This window comes from Leptidea sinapis, chromosome 38 (assembly GCF_905404315.1).
Source record: "Leptidea sinapis chromosome 38, ilLepSina1.1, whole genome shotgun sequence".
Classification (NCBI taxonomy): domain Eukaryota; kingdom Metazoa; phylum Arthropoda; class Insecta; order Lepidoptera; family Pieridae; genus Leptidea; species Leptidea sinapis.
This window is the reverse complement of record NC_066302.1, coordinates 4,365,612-4,388,473: the sequence shown is the minus strand read 5'-3', so window position 1 is coordinate 4,388,473 and position 22,862 is coordinate 4,365,612. Positions and strand designations below refer to the sequence as shown.

General features: G+C 34.6%; 2 protein-coding genes across 2 annotated transcripts in view; both read left to right on the top strand.

Annotated features, from left to right (window-relative positions):
* Positions 1–793: 793 nt before the first annotated feature.
* LOC126975922 (uncharacterized) lies at positions 794–4,076 on the top strand. Its single transcript, XM_050824035.1, has 5 exons — positions 794–1,628; positions 1,713–1,720; positions 1,864–1,941; positions 2,359–2,512; positions 3,889–4,076. Exons 1-5 carry the CDS (start codon positions 794–796, stop codon positions 4,050–4,052), a joined length of 1,239 nt encoding a protein of 412 aa, XP_050679992.1. The 3' UTR covers positions 4,053–4,076.
* Positions 4,077–6,548: 2,472 nt separating this feature from the next.
* The window catches only part of LOC126975864 (calnexin), a 30,983-nt gene continuing 14,669 nt past the window's right edge, over positions 6,549–22,862 (top strand). Inside the window, exons 1-5 of the mRNA XM_050823939.1 lie at positions 6,549–6,767; positions 7,021–7,113; positions 8,510–8,674; positions 8,914–9,063; positions 20,353–20,561. Of these exons, the coding sequence (XP_050679896.1) occupies positions 7,021–7,113; positions 8,510–8,674; positions 8,914–9,063; positions 20,353–20,561 (617 nt within the window). The 5' untranslated portion in view covers positions 6,549–6,767. The remainder of the gene's footprint in view (positions 6,768–7,020; positions 7,114–8,509; positions 8,675–8,913; positions 9,064–20,352; positions 20,562–22,862) is intronic.

Genomic DNA, 22,862 nt, shown 5'->3' with positions numbered 1-22,862 from the left:
AAGTAGATATTATGTTCAATGTAAGATTTTTTCATTAAATCCTAGAACTTTCTAAAATTTCATCATTAGAAACAGATTAAAATAGATTCCAGCAATACTCAACACTCTTATGAGATCCCGTATGAGTTAAGGCGACACTAAATGCCGGCGACCTTGAGCGATGTGAGTTCACGGCTCATATGTAACAAAGCCAATATTTTCAAAATTCTTGCGTCGAAAATTTAACATTTAAACAGGCTCAAACAGTTTAATTGCTTTCAATCCTCATTATTGATTACTAATCTTAATAAATGTACCAACACAAAAAAGTAAAAGCTATAAGAACAACTTTTATGAGAGCAGTATACTAAACAAATGCATCATGCCGAGAAAAAACTTGTTTAACTGCAAACAAAACTGGTAATTCATAATAGCTCTGAAATGTTAATTTTAACTAACAGCAAGCATTAGCAACCTACAAGTGAGACTTAAGGGTATACCCTTAACTTGTAACAGGATAAAGTAGTGTTTATAGCTCCAAATGCTATATTTTCACCACAAAACTTGTCTATAAAACACCTTGTTTGCATGTTTTCTGCTTACTATTCGCCTTTAGGCACTCATTTCTGAAAAAAAAACATTTAATAAAGTACATGAAAGTGCTTCACACACGTCCATCAGCCATTGCTAATATAAATGGTATTCTATTAATAGATTCATCAAGACCCTTTTAAGTTTATTAAATTTTACGCCACATGTAGGTATAACGTATTTTATTTTCCTCAAACACAGTCGCAAATACAATCTAAAAAAAATGCTTCCAACGGAGTATTTATCGGAAGATATTTTAGAAGAAATCTATATTAAAACTTTCGCTCCTTTTCATTACGTTCAATTCATTTTCGGTACCTCTCGGGTAGATATAAGACATAACTTCGCCACGGTACCTAGTGTATTGCAAAGAATCTCTAGCATCGTATGGGCAATCGTAGTGTTCGTGTTATTACAATTTTTTCGGATTCATCATCTTGCAATATTTAATGAATTCTATGGAATATACGTATTGTATACTGTGACTGTAACTTTCTATTACATATTGTTTATAATAAATTTGATCCATGTAAGATTCATAAATTCTAAAGCAAGTCAAATATTTTTCGTAAGACTCCAAAAACTAGACCGTTTTATGAATATCCATAAAAATAAGAAAATCAATAGTTTTTTGTATGAAAGTAACGTGCTTACTGTCATGTTTACATGTATTGTGTTTATAGCGATGTTGTGTTCATCGACATACTATAAAAAGGATAGTTTCGAATACGGACATCTAGGACTTACTTACATGACTTCGATATTCTTATTGGAATGGTTGTATTGTGCGAACATACTTATATATTTTTTTCTGCGAGTGCGTTTTATTAACTCGATCATGGCAAATTATTTGAAGTTAAATGAAAATACGAAAACAACAATGCTAAAAGCTATACATTTCCCAACAAAGGATTTAATGGCTCATTTGGCTTCGTTGACACATGAATTTGAGGCCGATACAGTTGATGTTTACGTTAAGATGCTTTTTGACGCTTTCACACTTTTTCAGGAAAACTATAAATTCCAAGTTAGTTATATATTATTAAACATTTTACTAAGTAATTTCGGTTGATTACGAGGTAGGCGCTGCTTAATTGCCAATATAATATTGTAAAACAAATAAATAAAAAAATATCAAACAGATCTCAGAGTTACTCGATTTGGAGTTGAGAAAAATCCTGCGATATCTCACCATATAGGGGGTTCGAAAATTCTCAATAATGCCTCACGTAATTAATGGACGCTCCCTAATTTTTTTTTTTTACATTTTCAAATAATTCATTTATTTTTCAGATATTAATATTTTTCTGTCAATTTATTGGGATGTCCTTATTTTACTTTCAATTCACAATACTTGCGTTACAAAACAATGTAAGTGCAATTTAAAAATCTGTTACCGATATTTACTACCCACATACTTAGTTACCATTAAAATTGATATATTTTATATCCTAAATTCAAAATGTACAATAATTGAAATAAATTAAATTTGTTAAACGGAAATAAAAATAACAAGTGCGAGTCGAACTCGCCCACCTAGGGTTCCATACAATTTTTTTTTAATTAATTACATTTGTATATTTTTGGGATCTTTTCCCTATAGGTACTTGCAGTATAAAACCGTATTATTTACCAAATACTTTTCAAATTTGAATTTCGTTTAGTGCCGAAATTTATGTTTTTATGCGGCATAAACGGCCGATTCTTATAAATCTGTTTTGTCTTTTGAGGTACGGACACCAAAAATGTTTTTTTGCTACTATTATACTGAGTTGTCTGTTTTCTCAGACATTGGCGTGGGATGAACTTATTTCACAATCGACTATAATTGTATTAGAACTTAATGTTCTAATTATAATGTGTTTCCGATATGAAATATTAAACACAGAGTTGAAGGAAATGAAGCGCTTGTGTGTCAAGATTTTATCTAACAATTTAGAAGGTAATTTTTTTATTATATGGTTAGATGGAAACATTCTACTTTCGTTGAAGTGCTCACACAATGGATAAGATAAATAGATCAAAGAAGACAAAAACTGCTTTTTTAACTTTTCCGAATAGTGCTTTTCCATGATTTCCACCGCCAAGTTCTAGCATTCAGCTCCTACTTACACACCGCAAAGCAATTACCATCTTCACCATCGGAATGGTGCCTAGTCCTCCTCCACAACATGATTCTCAAGAACTATCTTCCTTGTGAGGTGTTTCTGCGAAAAAATTATAAGCGACGTCATTTTAGATTATTTTCTCTAATGACTAAACTTGTAAGGCGCGTAAATCGTTCTTAGATTATTATGATGCCTCTTATGATGGTGCTGTTTAACGTAATCAGCAATAAGTAATAAGTAATCACCGTTACTCGTGCTGGCTTTTACGATCTGTTGGAAAATGATAATTATGACATTTACCATCAATTTGGATCAGTTTTGTTAGGTACCTAAGAGATTTCTCGCGCAACGTGAAAACCGTATTGCCAAATATTCAAATAGAGATATAGGCCCGATGTGTTCTCAGCGTGATTAAAAATTGAAAATTGGATCGTCGATGGTATAGCCATGATTATGCCGACTGTAACAGATTTGCAGAGGTCGGGATCTTCAGTCCGTGTGCAGTTGATAGAAACAGTCGCTTAGGCAATCCTTGCTGTTGAGGATTTCATATTTCTAAAAAGTTGGTCAAGAGTCTCACTTATCGAGGTTTCTCTTCTTCTTTTATCTTCAGTTAGTCGTATCGCATGTCGCCTGTGCATCAATGATATTTATTCCTTGAAAGTTCCCGAAAAGTTTTGCGATACGAAACACGTAATAAAGACATATTACGTGTTTCGTTTCGCACTGAAATCGAAATGAAATCCAAGATGGCCGCCACGCTTCACTATCATTCCAACAATATGGGTGACGTGATTATCGTTTTCTGGAGACAACAAACTTGGCATCATATTTGAAATCCAATGTGGGCGCCACTCATAATAATCAGGAAACTGTCTTGAGGGATCTATTTTGCTGATTCCATTAAGCAAATTATTGATAGTTACCCATCTTTTACGTAAGAGTTAGCAGTTCCATATGTCATTCAAAATTTAATGCGGTATAATATTGTTATTATTTTGCACCATCTCTACTTTGATACCTCTCACAATTGTTGCAGTTACGGTAAGGACTCACTGTAAATGTGACGTAATATTTAGGATAACTGTAGTAAAAAGTAGGTACAAAATAAGTATTTATAGAACAATAAAAGCAGAGATTAACACTAACGATTGCAATTTTGTTTTAATAACTTTAACTGTTTTTAATCAGTATAATGTTTTATTCGCAGGATTGGCTAGGAAAAAGGCAAAACATATTTTAAAAATATTAGAGGAAAGTCCTCTTGTATTCTCTGTCTACGACATGTGGCACATGAATGCTGGCACTTTGATAAATATGATCAACATCGTTACTTCAATGGCAGTGGCTATATTGCAATTTGCTCTTCTTTAAGACAAAATTGTTTTATCTTCACCTATCCTACATTACGTTTTAAGATTTTTAAAATATAATTGTGAAAGTTTTCATGTTTTTGTCACTTAATCTTTCGTTCTTAGAAAACCTCATGGCTTTATAGTTAGTAAGCCATACCTCTAAGGTTTAAGGGTAGCCCTGGTTTTGTATAATGATTATGAATGTTGGTTTCCGAGTTTTCGACATCCATAGTCCAGGCTACAGGTCCTAGTTTGGGGCTAGATAATTTATGTTTGTTAAAAAAAAGACTTCTACCTCTTTGTTTTTGTAGGAACATAATGATTGATAAATAAATTTGCACAATTTGAATCATCTGTATTTGTTTACTTAAATGTATCACTTCGTTTTCATAAATATATCGCGGTTAAGTATACCTAGGCCATATTTCCTGGATCACCTATCCATCTATTTCTATGATTCCTAAACCTGCACACTGCTTTTATAGCATATTAAGCCTTTATAATCTATAGTGTGTCTAGTATTTATTTATACAGTTCATAGTAACCAGTTTGTATTGACTATTTAATTCCGCGGTCTTCCAGTGGGGGCGTCATAAATGGAGCATGGAAATACTTTAAGCCGGCTCAAATTCTAGCACTCTACAAAGCGCAGGTCCGGCCACTTGAAGTATAACTCATCTCTGGTGTGGCGCACCCCGGTATCAGCTCGACCCATTTGACCGCGTGCAACGCAGTGCTGCTTGAATTATTGGGGACCCAGTGCTCTATGAACGGCTGTATTACTTGGCGTTGCGTAGAGACGTCGCTTCATTCAATGTGTGCTTTCTACCACACTTATCACGTATCGCGTTTCGAAGAGTTGTTTCACCCGATTCCTGCCGCTGCACGAAACGCCACAAATTAGGATATCATCCCTACCATCTGGATGTGTGGCGGTCCACAGTGCGGTTTTCAAGGAGCTTTCTTCCACGCACTATAAAGCTGTGGAATGAGCTTCCTTGTGCGGTGTGTCCGGGACGATACGACATGGGTACCTTCAAAAATGCACGTACACCTTCCTCATAAGCCGGCAACGCTCCTGTGATCCCTCTGGTGTTGGAAGAGAATTAGGGTGGCGGTGATCACTTAACACCTGGTGACCTGTACGCTCCTTTGTCCTCCTTTTCCATAAAAAATACTCCTTCTCTATTAAGGCACAATAAAGGTTCTATTATTATCGGTTAGATATGTAAACTTTTAACATACTTATTACAAGCGGACCACTTGCTTCTCAGGCGTATGCTAATACATTATACAGGGTATGTATTGAAGAATATTGCTTGAACGCGAAGCTCGTGAACACCGGAGTTCCTCAACGCTATATTCAATCTACTACACTTTTTCTTCTGCATATTAATTTGGATGGCTCATGCATATAATATTGGTGACGCTGTAAATACCAGCAAGCAGGTCTCTCTTGAGCAATCTTCGCTTTAGGAGGTCGCTGAATGAGGTAATTTGAACATTAAACTAAGCAATCGTAGATTTAAGAATTTAAGGCGCTTATAACTAAAAATCTCATTCGTCGTATCACCGTTCTTCCATAACACTCCCCTTAATGCCTCACCTGGTATTGAAACACTGGGTCTCGAAATCACGAGCGACTGCCAATAACGCGGTTATCTCGGTCAAGTCAAATTGTTTTCGAAGAAGCTGCGGGTCATAAATAGAGCAAGGCATCACTTCAAGCCGGCCCACATTCTAGCGCTCTACAAACTCAAAACGCGCAAGCGTTAGTGTCCTGGGGGTTACAATAAGTTTCATTTTCCCCATTCCGCGACCTTCTCAAGGGATGACTCGAAAACACAAGTTACTTCCGGCACTGATCTACTATTTCCCCAGAAAGAAGATGTTTACGGAATCCCCAGAAATGTCATCTAGCATAGCAACGCTCGTCCAATATATAATTGATATATGTACAGAAGAAACATAGAAGGATATCTCCTTCTGTTGCGTTTGGGAATTCCAGCTTTCGAGGGGTTCAGGCAGGTTGCACACTATTTATGTTGATCAGTCATAAGACATTTCGTCTTACCAGTCGGTGTTTAATTTCTTTTTTCTTATTACAGGTTTTGAACATTTTATTGGTTCGTTCAAATAATATGAAACATGAAAACGTACTCTAGTCCAGAGACTTACTATACAGAAAAACTAATACATATACATCAAAAACGAATAATAGACTAATACAACATAATCCTTAAAGCTTACAAATACAATTTTAAAAGCTTGATGCTCGCTTGATGAATTAAGAAATTTGAAAACACGATTAATCAATTCAACCTTTCCCGCGCCTTTTACTTCTGACATTTATCATGAAATAACATTTGTTGCATGATGATTGGTTGTAATTTAAATGGGTAGCCATTCACAGATTACGGCTTATCAAGACGTATATCAAAACGACCAATGATAATTTTGTACAAAGTGTCAAACTCAAAGACAAGATCCTCTGTTTTAGACTCTAGTTGGCTAGTGGCTCATTGGCTAGTTGCGTTTTTACTTCAACCAAAGTCATATCACGCTCATTTCAATTTTCAGATTTCAAAAGTCGTAATTTTGTATTTTAGGTGACGGTGTCACGGTTATAATAAATTTTGTGATTCAATGAGGCTTTATAGTTTTTCCGGCGAATAATCAGTATAATATCTATGATCATATAAGATAAACACGGGTCTTTGGGGCAATCAACAAGGTATGGTACATGAATAAGAAACTGAACATAGTTACTTCTATATATTAAGTTTTACTTTGTTTTTAATTTCGATCGATTTAATCGAGCGTTTAATTTAATTTCATATACGTATATATTTGAAATAGACCGAAGGAAGAACAATAGTTCATAGGGTGACTGCGTGAATACTGTAAGGGGAAGTTACTGTTTAATTAAATTATGTTTCCGCTTTGTTTTGCTGGTGGTCAAGTTCTATGACTCTTTTATTTTATAGATGGCTCGCATTTGGTCGCTTCGACATTACTTCCTGTTGGCGTTTGCAGTGGTGTATATACAAGCAAATGAAGAGGATGGAATCACAGTTGAGGTTAGGATAGCCTGACCTACATATTACAAAGATCTTAGAATCTATTGAAATTACACTCAAAAGTTATTTATGACATGAAACCAGATTGATTTTGCTGATATTTGGTAGTAATCAATAGTTAAATTCTCACATAATATTTATAGTTTATTATCATAAAGGTTAGCTAATTAAAATCCTACACTACAGCAACATGTAAATATTCATGAAATTTGTTTTAAAAGTGTGGTGGATGCAGACCATAATATATTACTCAAAATGACATTTTTTTATTCATTAGCTATAAAATCAAATGTTATTGTAAATTATTGTATTTTTTTTTTGTATTTTATGGACTGGTATTAATTATAATTGGCAATACATGTCAAGACACATATTTGTTGCTTCTTCACGTAATTTATCATATACTTGTGGGTTGCAGAAGACAATAAATTTGTTAAAAATTACTATCACTGTTTAAATAGAGTAAGATAGCATTTTGGGCTGAAACTTTACAACCTACCAAATATATGTTACCTACTGTGACAATTTGATAAAGATATTTACAATTAGATATCACATTACTTGTTTAATGTAATAATCTTAATGATGACGACCTGAATAGCCGAGTGGTTTGCGGTCCTACCTACTAAGCTAGAGGTCCCGGGTTCGAATCCCAGTAAGTGCAAGCATTTATATAATGAATATGGATGTTTTTTTCCGAGTAATGAATGATTAAATGTATTTATATATGTTTAAGTAAGTATATTGTATTAAATATATCATTGTCTTGCAACCCATAACACAGGCTATATATGCCTAATTTGGGGCAAGATAATTTGTGTAAAAAGTGTGTCAATATTATTATTATTATTATTATCTTAAATATATTGATATATTCATGTTTGCTCCAATAAAATAGCTATTCTTTATGTAGTAGGTTGGGTGTGTATGTGGATAATTTTTCATTGTATAATAATTATTAATATCTTGTTTCTATTCCATTATATTGGTATTTATGAGAAATTATTTGTAACCGAGAATAAAAAATAAAAATAAATCATTTGTGTAAAATAGATAATTACTATAGTTTGTACTACTATAATAAAAAAAACAACACAAACAACAAGTCATTATTAAATTTACTATCGCTACACCATTTAACTGTTTTAATTGCTAACTTTAGCAATACATTAAATATTTGGTTATTATTATTATTATTATACATTAGGTATATTTATAAGATTATCTCAACCTTGAATTAACAGAATAAATTAGCAATAGACACAATGTTTTTTTATTAAAGCAATTATTGACTAAATAAAAAATAAACATCGAAACAGCAGTAAAACTAAAAATTAATATTGTTATTCAGAATTTACTATACATAAATATTAATATAAATTTATTTTACTAACAGACAATTGAAGATGATGTATATCAAACTCCTAACATAGACCCTAAAAAGGTGTACTTGGCGGAACATTTTGATGATGTATCAGCTTTCAATAAGAGATGGGTTAAATCAGAGGCCAAGAAACAGGGGGTGGATGAGAATATTGCTAAATATGATGGTAAATGGGAGGTAAGGTTACCACAATTATACTAACCCCCTTATTCATAATAGTCTGCTAACTTAAAGCATTGCTAATTCTCTCTCTGTCTAATATAGATATAGAAGAACAATAGAAGACTATTGACCTAAGTCAGAATGAGAAAAAACACTCCTTAGTGGCTGTTTTAAGTTAGCTGACCATAATGAATAAGGGGATAATTATTTAACTAAATAACTAAAACCATTTAATTAAATTTAAAACATTACAGATTCAAGCACCTTCCAGAAAATTACTGAAGAATGATCTTGGCCTGGTCTTGACAACGGAGGCTAAGCATGCAGCTATCGCAACACTACTAGACAAGCCGTTTGAGTTTATGGACCGGCCCTTGGTTGTGCAGTATGAAGTTACAATGCAGGTATGTTTTTGTTTCTTTTTGACATTTCATTAGTCTCTATAACCAGGCCCGTCTCACTCTCCATGTATGTATAGAAATCATAAGTACGTACGGCTGCCTCTGCAGAGTAGGCCAGCCAGTAGGGACTCACAAGTGATCAGTGACGTACACGCGAGCTTTGTTTAAAATTACGATTACATACCTATTTATTATTTATTTTTATATAATGACCTTATACTAGGTAGGGAAAGAAGTCAACCCTTATTTCGTCAGAAGAGGTAAGAGTCACGCGATAGAAAGAGAGGTTAACTTCTAGGTGAATAAAAATGTAGGGTGGTAGCGCTTTGCGATCTGAATTACACATTATTGTATGACCGCAAGAGTCCCTATTTCTTTAATTAATTTTGCAGAGTGTGACTTCCGTACTTGTACTATTGTAATATATTCTTTGCCATATTGTATACTTACAGAAAGTTGTTATAAATATACATTTCTAGGCAATTGGTATGGTATGGTACGGGCATAATATTCATTAACAATATAAATATATCATGTGATGCTTGTCAATGATAAAAACCTAAAATAACTAACTAACTTCATTCATGTAGGAATAGGAATGTCAAATGTTTTATTTTCTTTTTACTTCTACCGCCAAGGTTGAGCTTTAATGAGAAGAAGTGGCAAGAAACTATTTGCTCACTCTTTTGAATCAACATTTACACCTTTATCGTTTTACAAATCATTTCAATTACAATATGTGTAAAGTGATTCAACAAAAATACTCAAACGTCAAATAGTCAATGCCTTACACGAGTAAGTCAAAAAAAGAAAATGTAAATTATTTAATACAAAACTAAGAGTTATTGAGTACATTTTATTAGCGTTCATAAAAAAAACAGAACAACTTTAATTTTAAGAACATGAAGCAGTTTCTTGTAACTTGATCATTCTGCCATCACAAGTATATAGCGCCCGTTCACGAGCATGACGCAAGGACCAGCCATCGCCTCCCTCGACCATATTTTAGGGAAGTGAATGACCCCATGTCCCCGCCAATAATTGCAACACTAATATGTACCTATAACGCGAATACTTAGTTATGTCTTTTAAGGACGCGTTCTCAAAACAGAGAGGTATCGAATCGCACCACTACACTGACACCGCTCAAACACATACACGAACTTAAAGTTAATTGCAGGAATCAAATGAATTTGATACTTAAGCAAGTTTTTTTTGGTTTTTTTAAATACCTATGTATTTTTGATAATCGGTTGATGTATTCGTTTAGTAGTTAAATATTAGAACTTTAGATGGCAATTCTATCGCATAACGTCGTATGCAGTAAACGCAGTTTTTTTTAAAACTAAGATGGCCGCCGCGAAAAAATTATGATTTTCGTATCCGAGGTTATCGAGGGTGCAGAAAACGATTTTGGGATCATTTTTGAAATCCAAGATGGCCGCCGCGCAAAATTATGATTTCAACTATATGGGTATCGTATCCGAGGTAATCGAGGGTGCAGAGAACGATTTTGGGATCATTTTTGAAATCCAAGATGGCCGCCGCGCAAAACTATGATTTCAGCAATATGGGTATCGTATCCGAGGTTATCGAGGGTGCAGAGAACGATTTTGGAGTCTTTTTTTAAAATCCATGATGGCTGCTGCGTAAAATTATGATTTCAACATTATGGATATCGAATCCGAGGTTCTCGAGGGCGCACAGAACGAATTTGGGATCACTTTTGAAATACAAGATGGCCGCCGCGCAAAATTATGATTTCAACAATATGGATATCGTATCCAAGGTTTTCGAGAGTGCAGAGAACGAATTTGGGATCATTTTGTATATCCAAATTGGCTGCCGCGCAAAATTATGATTTAAACAATATGGAAATCGGATTCGAGGTTCTCGAGGGTGCAGAGAACGAATTTGGGATCATTTTTGAAGTGAAACTTCTTTGCCCGCATGAGGGTAAAATTGTTACGGATGAAACGGAATAAAGTGTCACGAGTATAAAAGACGTTTTTATCCAAGAAGAGGGGAGGGAGACTGAGTCTGATTGAGATAGAGTGAGAAAATGCGAATGTAGCATGAAGCAGACGGTACTGCTATGAAGTAAAACAACTTCACTACTAGCGTTGTATCATGCAGGTTTAGCGCGCGGCCGCGAGTAAGTAGAACATCTTCCCTACTAGCTTAGTATCGTGCAGGTTTAATGAGTAATAATGAATAGTAAAACATCTAATAATTTCTAATATTGACATAAATCAATTGGTTTAGAGAACAGATTAGGATAATTATTAATATAAACGAGATTTTAAAATTGGTTTTCACAAATAAGTTTCACTTCTGACATGTGTACTTTACACGCACGCCATTTTTGTGTTGTCTGGTGCTTTGGACGTAGCTTCCTCCCCAAGAACACCTCCCCTAAAAGTGGAGTTCAAAAAAATACTGGAGACTTACCTTGTGGGGTATCGTTGGATGGTTTGAAAGTTAGATTCAGGTTTGATACATGACATTTCCTTTGGTCTTTTGAAAATAATGCGGGATTAAGGAAGATATACGTTATGTGATATCTTATACCTTATGATTACAATATCTATTGAAATAACTCTTCTTGACATAATATGGTGGTTATAATTTATAAGAAGGGTAGAGGTTCTTGTGGTTAAAAAGGGGGTGATATTTTTTTGCATGTAGGGTATCATTAGATAGGTCTTTCAAAATCAAATTTTGAGATTTGATTTTTTAATTAGATTGGTGTTGGTAACGGAATGTGTTTTGTAAATATTGTGGGTGAAAAGTCAAAACGTAAATATTTTTATATTAGGGAGTGAAGAATTAATTTAGCATGTGGGATATTGTTAGACAGGCCTTTTAAAAATTAATATAATTTAAGTTTATGAATGAAAAAAAAACCATGAAAATGACACCCATGAAGAGAAGTTGGTAAAATTCATAGGCGTCATCTTGACATTCGATTTTGATCCGATATTCGATGTTGTTGACCCTGAAAACCATGAAAATGACACCCATGAAGAGAAGTTGGTAAATTTCATAGGCGCCATATTGGATTTCAATTTTGACTCGATATTCGTTATTGTTGACCCCGAAAACCATGAAAATGACACCCATGATGAGAAGTTGGTGAATTTCATAGGCGCCATTTTGACCCAATATTCGTTATTGTTGACCCCGAAAACCATGAAAATGACACCCATGATGAGAAGTTGGTGAATTTCATAGGCGCCATTTTGACCCAATATTCGTTATTGTTGACCCCGAAAACCATGAAAATGACACCCATGATGAGAAGTTGGTGAATTTTTCATAGGCTCCATTTTGACCCGATATTCGATATTGTTGACCCTGAAAACCATGAAAATGACACCGATGAAGAGAAGTTGGTAAATTTCATAGGCGCCATCTTGGATTTCGATTTAATATAATATAGACCTTATATTTAGAGATGAACTTATAAATCACTAATTCTACAAAAAAATACAGAAACATATTTTTTTGAAAATCTGACTGCGTACAAAATATGTAAAGTATCAAAGACGGTATTTTACGGACGGAGCTTATAAAAAATATTCATGTCCGTACAGCGATCTTTCCGAGTACGAGCTGCTGCTTACAACCGACACAGTGTCTACCCACGACGGCGGCCGAGTGCAGACTGACGTTGTTTCGTTAGATCTTTCTGTGCAATGCGTACGGAGTGATAAATAAAATAACCCTTAATACCACACTTTAAAGCTCATGCTTATCAGAAAAATATATGAATTTTAAACGATTAATTTTTATTATTTTCTGAGATTATTTATAATATATTTATTAATTTATTTCCCGTGTTTTTGAAAATATTATATGTGCTTTCCTTACGTAATTCTTAAGAGACAAAATTATGTAAGTAGTAGCAGAAAACTTATCCTCAATGAAGCCCCATTTCGTCAATTTTGTGTGAAGAGGTAACGGATAATCGTTTTTACGACATAAAAATATCAAAATTTCAACGCAAATATTTCCCGCTAATTGGAGATAAAGAAGTTATCTATTTGTAGCAATTTTTAGTTTTGTTAGATTTAGTTTCATTTCATCACAAATTCTACCGAAAAATATCTTATTTTTGTCGGATTCGTAAACGCGTCCTTAATCGAAGTTGCGTAGATCTGGTGGTCATGAGACAAATAATAGTAATTCTTTCTTCTGGCTTCCACCATCTCTTTCAATTCATTGTTATTCACCTGTGTGGTCTTCTCTCTTCTGTGGTCGGTCTTTCTTGTGGTTCGTTGTTCAACAAGTTTCCATGACGAAAGCGTTTAAACCAAAATCGCATGGTGCGTTTATTAGCAGACCCCTCTCCAAACAAAGTCGATGATCGAATGTTGCACATTTTTTAAAAGTAGAACTACGTACCATGTGAAAAAAGGATCACTCAAAAATTTCAAACCATGAAGGTTCTATGTCAACTTGAAGTACTTACCTATTACAATAAAAAGGCAATTTCATACTATAACCTCTATTATATTACAAGTGACTTAGTATTGTATATTTCTTCTTGAAAACCTAGTAGTAGATCATATAAAAATACACGAGTATTTATTTCAATTGATATTTCCGCTAGTTATATAGGGTTCGATATTAGATTAATTCGATCCTAAATATGTCGCAAGCGTCATAAAAATTCTTCCATTTTACAATATTTTTATGCTTCCTAAACCCACAGCCATTTTTTAGCCTTGCGCTAATTGGCTTATCGGATGATAACTTAACATGAAGTACGGAGAAACTGCGTTGTGAGTTGTGAAATACATTTTTACTAAATATTATGTACCTACTGTTACTCCAGTACTACATGTATTCGTATTATTTCACGGTTGTTAAGTTTTTAAGATGGTTTTTGTTACAAAATAAAGTATTTTGGACTCAATACAGTGTTTAATTAGGACCGTGTCATAACATCATTACTAGCGAGGTTGTTGGTGTGATTCGGTAATATTCTTGCTTAATTTGTGTCATAAATCAAATCAAATGTTAATTATTTATGTAGGTAAAAAAAATACACTTATGAACGCGCACTTAGCACTATATCCGTAAAGTGGAGGTTTAATTTTAACTTAGTTCTCGTTAATAAAGATTAATGAGAATTCTTTTGAATCAATCTCTACAGCTTCATTCATTTACAAAAAAAATAATTATAACATAGGTTACATAATATATGATATTATATTTATGCAAAAATACTCGTTTCAGATTATCTTAAGTGAAAAAATAATAGTAAAACAAAATCTTTAAAATGTGTTTTAGACTTTATATTGAGAACATTACATCAATTCACACAGACTTAATAAATAAAGATATTATTAAATATATTCTTCTACACTTTTCCTCATCAATTAATTAATTAATTTCGTATTTTTCAAAATGACTTCCTTAGAAGACAGGCGAACTCTAATCGATCTTATCTTTGTATTAAAACTTTTAAATGACAAGATTGACTGTCCTCAGCTTCTGAATAAAATTAATTTTCGTGTCCCTAGTAGATATCCCCGGAAGCAAATTGCTCCGCTAGTTCCACCGGTTCGAAGATGTATGTTTGGAGCGAACTCTCCTATTCCTAGGCTGTGCAAGATGGTAAACATATATAGCGATTACATCGATATTAATTTCACGACTTCTGTCTATACAGTTCGTAAATTATTTGTATGTATGTTTAGTGAATAAAATGTAGTCATAATAATTATGTTTCTTAGTTTTATAATATATATATAATAATCTTAAATAATAATAATTTCAAACAAAATCATTTAACCATTATTACTTGTTAGCGTATATTTTTTTTCCCTTAAACTAATATTTACTTTGTGAAAATTATTAAAGCATGTGGTAGATACCTGTAATTGTTTCTTACATTAAGCACATTATATTTAGTCTATATTATAAATATGTAACGCATCAATGTAAACAAATGTTGGTATTTCTAAATAAATAAATAAATAAAATCAATATACAATATAGTAATACCTAGCTGGTGAAAGATTGGTATCGAACGTAATGCGAACAATGGGTGTCCAGTTCGGTTCCTCGTTGTCTTTTGCTAATTAAGTAATTAATATAGGTGTAGGTGTTTGGATAAAAAGGCATTTATTTTCTCAAAATTGATTCCTTTAGAATTCTTTTTGATGTCATTTCTAATATACGAGATTCTACTACCGCTTCGGAAACAAATGGCGCTCTGAGAGCGAAGAAGCGGCGCAAGAAACTCTCCCAGCTTCCAGCAGGGAAGGACTTAAAGGATTTAATATTTTTTTCCAACAATGCATCAGTGTTGTTATAGGCGGTGATTGGTAGGTGGCCAACAATTGAGCCCATATCCGTCTTTGATAGCTGGCCAGATATTTTTTGAAGTGAATTGCTTTTATACAGATATTCGGGCCGCTCGTTAGTTATATCGTCGGGATATTCGTCGCTCAGTTACACGAGAACCTCCGATTTGTGACTGTTACACGATATATATAAGTATACAGGGTGGAATCTGTGGCATGCTCCCCAATACCAAAACGTAAACAGGTTTCGATTAGTTTTGATTCACCCATAGTATTTAATAGTAGTTGCGAAAGTAATTAATTGATACGCATGAAAATTATATTTTGTTGCCGCGGTAATATTGATTATAACATTCATATCGAGATGCTATAAAATTATTGTGTGAACGGTGGTTTGTTATCCGACGGAATTTATTTGTTAAATATTTCTATCAGCCGAAATAAGATAGGTAAATTTGCTTTTTATGGCAATAAATGAGTACCTAGGAGCACGGACTAGTAAAAAAAGAAGGACTCCGCGCCGTGATATTAGCAAGTGAAGCACTTTTATGCTAGTGTGTGTGCGGTTACGGGGTACCAGTTACACAATTTATTCTCCCTTAATCATATATCTACAAATACTTTTATACTTAGTTTTGTTTTTACACTTTTTCACAACGTACGACGGCATTTTTAAAATATTTTATTGCAACGCAAACTGATCTGTCACGACAAATCTCATTATGGCGGCCGATCGGCTTGTATTAGTGTAAGTGTGTATGCCTGAGGCTATGTATTTACACGTTTACCGGCTTGTTTTGGTGCCTCGCTGTTATGTAAAGTGACACGGAGTCCTTTTTTTACTTGTCCGTGCCTACGAGTAGATTATCTAATAAATCCAAATTATTGTCAAGCTTCATAGCCTACCCATAATAGTTTCGTTATACAATAAAAAACTAACTACAATAAATTGTAATAAAGGTTGGTATAATATATTATGACCCCGATGTGATGTCGACACTGCGCCCGTCACCCTATGACTACACAATACTCGAATAACATAAAAATCAGACACATATAGCAATAAGTGTAGATTATTTTTTATCTTCGGAATGTTTATATTAACCTCGTAATCAGATAGGTGATACTGTAAATATAATTATCGTTCAATACCTCCTCGGTAGCCGGTACGCACGCGAAACCGATTCTGGAGCCCTATTACCAAAATCGAAATACGAAGTTTCGGTTGACGGAACGGATTTTCCTATTACTAATACTATTAGTGTTTCGGATGCGAAGTTCGCGATTAGATATTTTGTCTTTCGTTCACCAGTGGGAGGCTCCTTTGCACAGGATGCCGGATTTATGGGTACCACAACGGCGCCTATTTCTGCCGTGAAGCAGAAATGTGTAAACATTTCTGTGTTTCGGACTGAAGAGCGCCGTAGCTAGTGAAATTCCTGGGCAAATGAGACTTAAAATCTTATGTCTCAAGGTGACGAGCGCAATTTTTCGCAACCGATCAGAATTTTTGGGATTTTCAAGAATCATGAGTGGCACTGCATTGTAATGGGCAGGGCGTATCAATTACCATCATCAAAACGTCATACTCGTCTCGTCCCGTATTTACATAAAAAATACCTTGTTACCAAATTCACTTGACATTTACTTTGTCGTTGTTCACCATTATTATGATCGCAACTACATCTTCACTTTTTATGGTTAAGTCTATGATTCCGAAAAGAAATACGCCTGTACTAGTCGGATCCGATAACTACTGGCAGTCCATAACGGAACGAATTTTTCTACAGTGATAGCACAGTGCAGTGCTCGCAGTGCATATCGGAACATATCCCAGATGTTCCAGATAACAAAAAGCAAAATGTAACGTCGGTGTTTCGTTTGTATGAATACAAATGTATGAATAATGAACGAATAATATGCCGCAGGACAAAGGTGACCTCTACTAGTCTGAGTGGAGATAACAAAATCAGATTCAAATAATTTCAATCTTGAATATCTGCAGAGCGTAGGAATTAACGTACCTCTATGACTTATGAGTATCCCTGTCTCAAATTTCAAATTTATAGAAACCAGACAGAAAAGACAGGACCTCGCTTTGGTATGTAACGTCATAAAAAAGTTATTTAGGTACCGATGGAGTTAATCTATTTGTAGGTCACTAACAAGGTTGTATGTACTACGAGAACGTAATGAACAAAGATAGAAAAAGATATCCTATCTTATCTTATATATATATATATAAAAATGAATTGCTGTTCGTTAGTCTCGCTAAAACTCGAGAACGGCTGGACCGATTTGGCTAATATTGGTCTTGAATTATTTATGGAAGTCCAGAGAAGGTAAAAGGTGAATAAATAGGAATATGCTGCTAAATTAAATAAAAACAAAATTTGTTTTTCCTTTAATGTGTCCATACATAATTTCTATGTGAGAATTTATTGACGCACGGTTTGACAGTTCTGCTGTGAAACAATTTCATTACGACAGCAATGTGCATATTTTACGAAGTAATTTTTGATGTTATGATATATTATTGATAAATTCATATAAAAACATTTTTTTATTTATTATATATACAGAACAACGTCTGTCGGGTCAGCTAGTTATTAAATAAAATAGTGCAATAAAGTTATACTTGGGACATTTTTGTTTTTTTATCCACATAATTATAACAGCCATTCAAATCCGAACTTTAGAACTGGTGCAACTTAGCGAAGTTCTTTGTTTTTTTTTTTAAATAGAATTTCATTACAATTAAACTTCTTAAGTAGCCTGAGGGCGGTTATTATACATCGTTAACATAACTTTGTTCTTAACATAGCGTTGGAAGATATCTTTAAGCTTTTGGACAGGAATGGACTGGGCATCAATATCAACGGCGAATACATCATTCACCTTCGTTTCGCAGACGATATCGTAATCATGGCACAGACCATAGAACACTTAAGCCATATGCTCGATGGCGTCAATACAGCTTCCCAAGGAGTGGGTCACTAAATGAACATGGACTCTTGTCCATGTCGCTCCTACTCCCGTAACAATTGGGAATTGTACTCTCGAAATTGTTGACGAGTACGTCTACCGTGGACAAATAATCCAGTTGGGCTGGTCCAATTTCGGGAAACAGGTCACTCGTCGAATCCAACTCGGATTGGCAGCGTTCGAGAATCTCTATAAAATGTTCTTGTTCCCTGGATCATGGCGATCATTAGGGGACCTCAGCTGTAATTATGTATTACCTAGAACTATAACATATAAGCCATTTCAGGGTCTACCATTAAAAGGAAAAGTCCACCAAACGTTCTCTCTCTCTTTTTTCCTTGGTTTTTAACCCTAGATCAAAATTATTTTCAAGTGAGATTAATATCGTCATTATCTGTGTCTGTCTTGCTTTTTATGATATTTTTTGTAGTGTCTAGTAGAGTACTTAAAAAAGTTCTAAACACTTCTTTATCATATAGGCCGCAAACAGAGACCTAGTATACAAATCCGACAGCAATAAGCGAAAAAAAATCAAAACATTCCGATACAGAATATTTCCTTGCCAAATTTATCACTTTTTAACCGACTTCAAAAAAGGAGCAGGTTCTCAATTCGTCGGTATGTTTTTTTTATGTTTGTTGTATGTGTCATCCAAGAAAGGTTTGTAACTATAATCGTAACTAGAATTAGATTCATTAATTAGATTGTGTAAAAATACGCAATTATTTTTATACCTTTTAGTGCATATTATATGTTCTATGGTTTTGGAAGTGTTTTTGAAGTCGGTTGTTTTTTTGTTAAAATTTTTTTTTAGATTTCGGCCATCTTTTGACAGATATTACTTATTTTATGGTGTATCGTTTTCAAACTTCAATATATAAAGCTTAAAAAAAGTTGTAGGCTACAAATAAATCATTATAGTTTGAAATTAACATTTTCAATCATACCAACACATTCCGTTATAAAAATTTCTCACGTCAGTATTGAGATGTGCTAAAATTTACGAGTGGTATATTGTGGGAATAGCATCCAGAAAAACACGTTCTGGCGGCTGTCCAGCTTTAGGATCGGAAACATTACGCCAGTGTACGGTTGAAGCGCGTCATTCTACGCACATCCATCTTCCTGTCCTGCTAAATATATACAATGACTTTTAAATAGTTTGCAAAACATTCGGAAAAGTTATGGAACGCAATTTATTGAGCGCTTCGAGTCGACACTATATGGGAATATTACATTAAACAAAATGTCACATGTAACACGTTGGTACCTCTTTTTTTATGAAAATAAGGAACGAGACGAGCAGGATGAGGTTGAGTTCAGGCGATGGTAATTGATACGCCTGCCCATTACAATGCAGTGCCGCTCAGGATTCTTGAATAACCCAAAAAAATCTGAGCGGCACTACAATTGCGCTCGTCACCTTGACACATCAGATGTTAAGACTCATTTGCCCAGGTGCCCTTCTGGCCGAAACACAGTAATGTACTGCTTCACGGCAGAAATAAGCGCTATTGTGGTAACCATAATCTAGCTGGCATCCTGTGCAAAGGAGCCTTCCATTGGTAAACGTTGGTACCTTGTATTCCACAAACGGACGATTCGTAAGTTCGATTCTTCTTGCCGAATTTGCAAAGTGGCCGTATGTGGATATCAAGCTAGAAGCGTATTCCCACCCCAAAGATCGGTAATGATTCTCTACGCCCCTTAGTATTGTAGATTTCAATGAACTGCGGTTTCCACTTGATCAAGGGCGTCAATTGCCCGTTTGCCTCTATTATAAATATCAAAAGGAAAAAAAAACCCTTGTTTAAAGGCTTGAATTGGTCTCGTGGTGTTCATGGTGACAAATCAAGTGAGCAGGCGACATATTGTTCGCAAACTTTTACATAAACATTTAACCCGCCCCTCTTGTTAGGCTGACTATAAAAACATTTAATGAAACTATATATTCTTAAGACAAAACAATGTTTGCTATCTTTTGTTGCAGGAAGGGCAGAACTGTGGCGGCGCGTACATAAAGCTGCTCTCGAAGGGCATCAAGAGCAAAGCTGACCTGAAACAGTTCTACGACCAGACGCCGTACACCATCATGTTCGGGCCAGACAAGTGTGGCAACGACAACAAGCTGCACTTTATATTCAGACACAAGAACCCCAAGAACGGGACTATTGAGGAGAAACATGCGAAGAAACCCACGTGAGTGTGGGGCCACCTTTTTATTGAAGTTATACTTCTTAAGTCGCGTTATGGAAAAATGATTAGAGTGAAATTTTAAGATGCGCGCTCATCACTTAATAATTAATATTGATATTGACACACTTTTTACACAAATTATCTTGCCCCAAGTTAGCATATATAGCCTGTGTTATGAGTTACAAGACAATGATATATTTAATACAATATACTTACTTTAACATACATAAATACATTTAAACATCCATGACTCGGAAACAAACATCCATATTCATCATATTAATGCTTGCACCTACCGGGATTTGAATCCGGGACCTCTAGCTTAGTAGGTAGGATCGCTAACCACTCGGCTATACAGTCGTCACTGTAACACTAAAGTAACAGGTTGGAGTTGTTTATTAAAATACGTTTACGTTTTAAACATTACGTTGCACGTGCACTACGACATTTAAAAATAAAAGTTTTCAGAAATTGTTTGACGTTTCGACATTAATTAATATTTTTGGTTTCTTGATCCATTATTAGGCCAGGCAAAGTGTTCTTTTTTATTTATTTGGGATAACAACAGCACTTAAAGTTACAGGTTACAGAATTTACTTATAATAACAGTCATCCACTTAAGATATACTTAAATAATTTGAGCAAAACACGCACAAAGTTAATTATAATGGTTTTCAAGAAGAATGTCTAACATAAATATCTTTGTTAAAATAAATTGTCTTAAAATTAGCAATGTGCCAATGTGACAAAATATTATAACATACATATAGATAAGAGACAATAAAAAGTGTGTGTATACTTATGTATGCACGCAACAAGTTATACTTCTTAAGCGTAACAAAACAAATCCTTAAAATTCGTCGTGCTATTCTACGTTTGTGGAAAGAACCATATTGTAAAAATCGTGATGAAAATTATTGGATACTAGCTGACCCGGCAAACGTTGTTTTGCCATATAAAGTATAATTCACGCGATAGTTTTATAAGTAATAAAATATTGCTTATATATATATTGTACATCATTTTGTTCTATTGTCAATAGTTTTTGCAGCGCACGCAAAAATAGTTTTCGATTTTACACCTTGTGCTACAAAATAGCAATTTTGTTACGGATACCTAACTTTGAAAAAAAAAACATAGCCTATAGCCTTCCTCGATAAATGGACTACCCAACACTGAAAGAATCATTCAAATCGGACCAGTAGTACCAGAGATTAGCGCGTTCAAACAAACACTGCAGCTTTATAATATTAGTATAGATTAACGAATACGGCTGTATTGGCTTGAACCCTTTGCCTGGCCTAATAATGGATGAAGAAACCAAAAAAAAAATAACTAATGCCGCAAACGTCAGAAAATTTCTGTCAACTTTTATTTTTAGATGTAGTTGTGCGCACGCAACGTAATAGTCAAAGTTCATCTTCAATAACATCAAAAAGGTACAAAACCTATTTAAATATTCTTTTACTGTATTTTGGATTGGTCTTGTTACCAAACTCTCTCTCTCTCTCTCTCTATAATAAATAAAAAAATCTCTAAATAAATGAAATAGACACTCAATGTAATTAATTTGTCAGAAATGTGTCAAATGTCATGTACCGTCCAGCGGCTAATACGCCAAAATGGCGGCAGCGTGCCGGTAAGCGGCTTTACTTGGTTACAGGTAAATAAAACCAGATTCGCTTACCGAGCAATTTATTGTCAAATTTTTTTTCGCGGCTGGCTTGTGGCACACAAATTTTTATGGTCGTGAGTAGGGCCTTAATATCTGCTTTTACTCTTGGCTTATGAGTACTCCCCTGTGCGTATGGCCGAAAATAAAGTTGAGATGGCCCGGGTCGGAGAAAGGGGTCACGCAGTGGACGCCACACGTGGTCAGCTACCGAAGCGGCGTTCCAGCTGCTTCTATCGGGATGAAGTTGCCGTAACTTGAGCGCTTGAGCTTTACTTCATATATTACTGCATATTTTGCTCCCTAATACGGTAGAAAACACACACTAATTTAAAAAAGAAAGAATTAGTTTAGTATAGCAATGCCGTGACTCTCATCTAGAACGATTCGAACACGACTCCGGCTCAAGGTGACCCGGGCGGGGCCGTTCGGACAACTTCAGTTACACGCTCGTTTTATATACTGATTAAATATAATCTGTGGCGTCTCCGTCGCTGCACCTATCGCTTGCGCCTACCGGTAATCTTTATCAATGACACTTAAGGTGTGTTGCTATTTGAGATAGGAAGAATGTATAATATTTTTTCAAATCACAATTCATAAGCTAATAAAATATAACTAATTAATAAAAA

What these genes read in the sequence shown, in the direction of transcription:
- LOC126975922 (XM_050824035.1), top strand. Translation starts at nt 794, where the DNA reads ATGCTTCCAACGGAGTATTTATCGGAAGATATTTTAGAAGAAATCTAT. An exon ending in TACTTGCGTTACAAAACAAT is followed by an intron (nt 1,942 to 2,358) that starts GTAAGTGCAATT and finishes CTGTTTTCTCAG; the next exon opens with ACATTGGCGTGGGATGAACT. An exon ending in TTTATCTAACAATTTAGAAG is followed by an intron (nt 2,513 to 3,888) that starts GTAATTTTTTTA and finishes TTTTATTCGCAG; the next exon opens with GATTGGCTAGGAAAAAGGCA.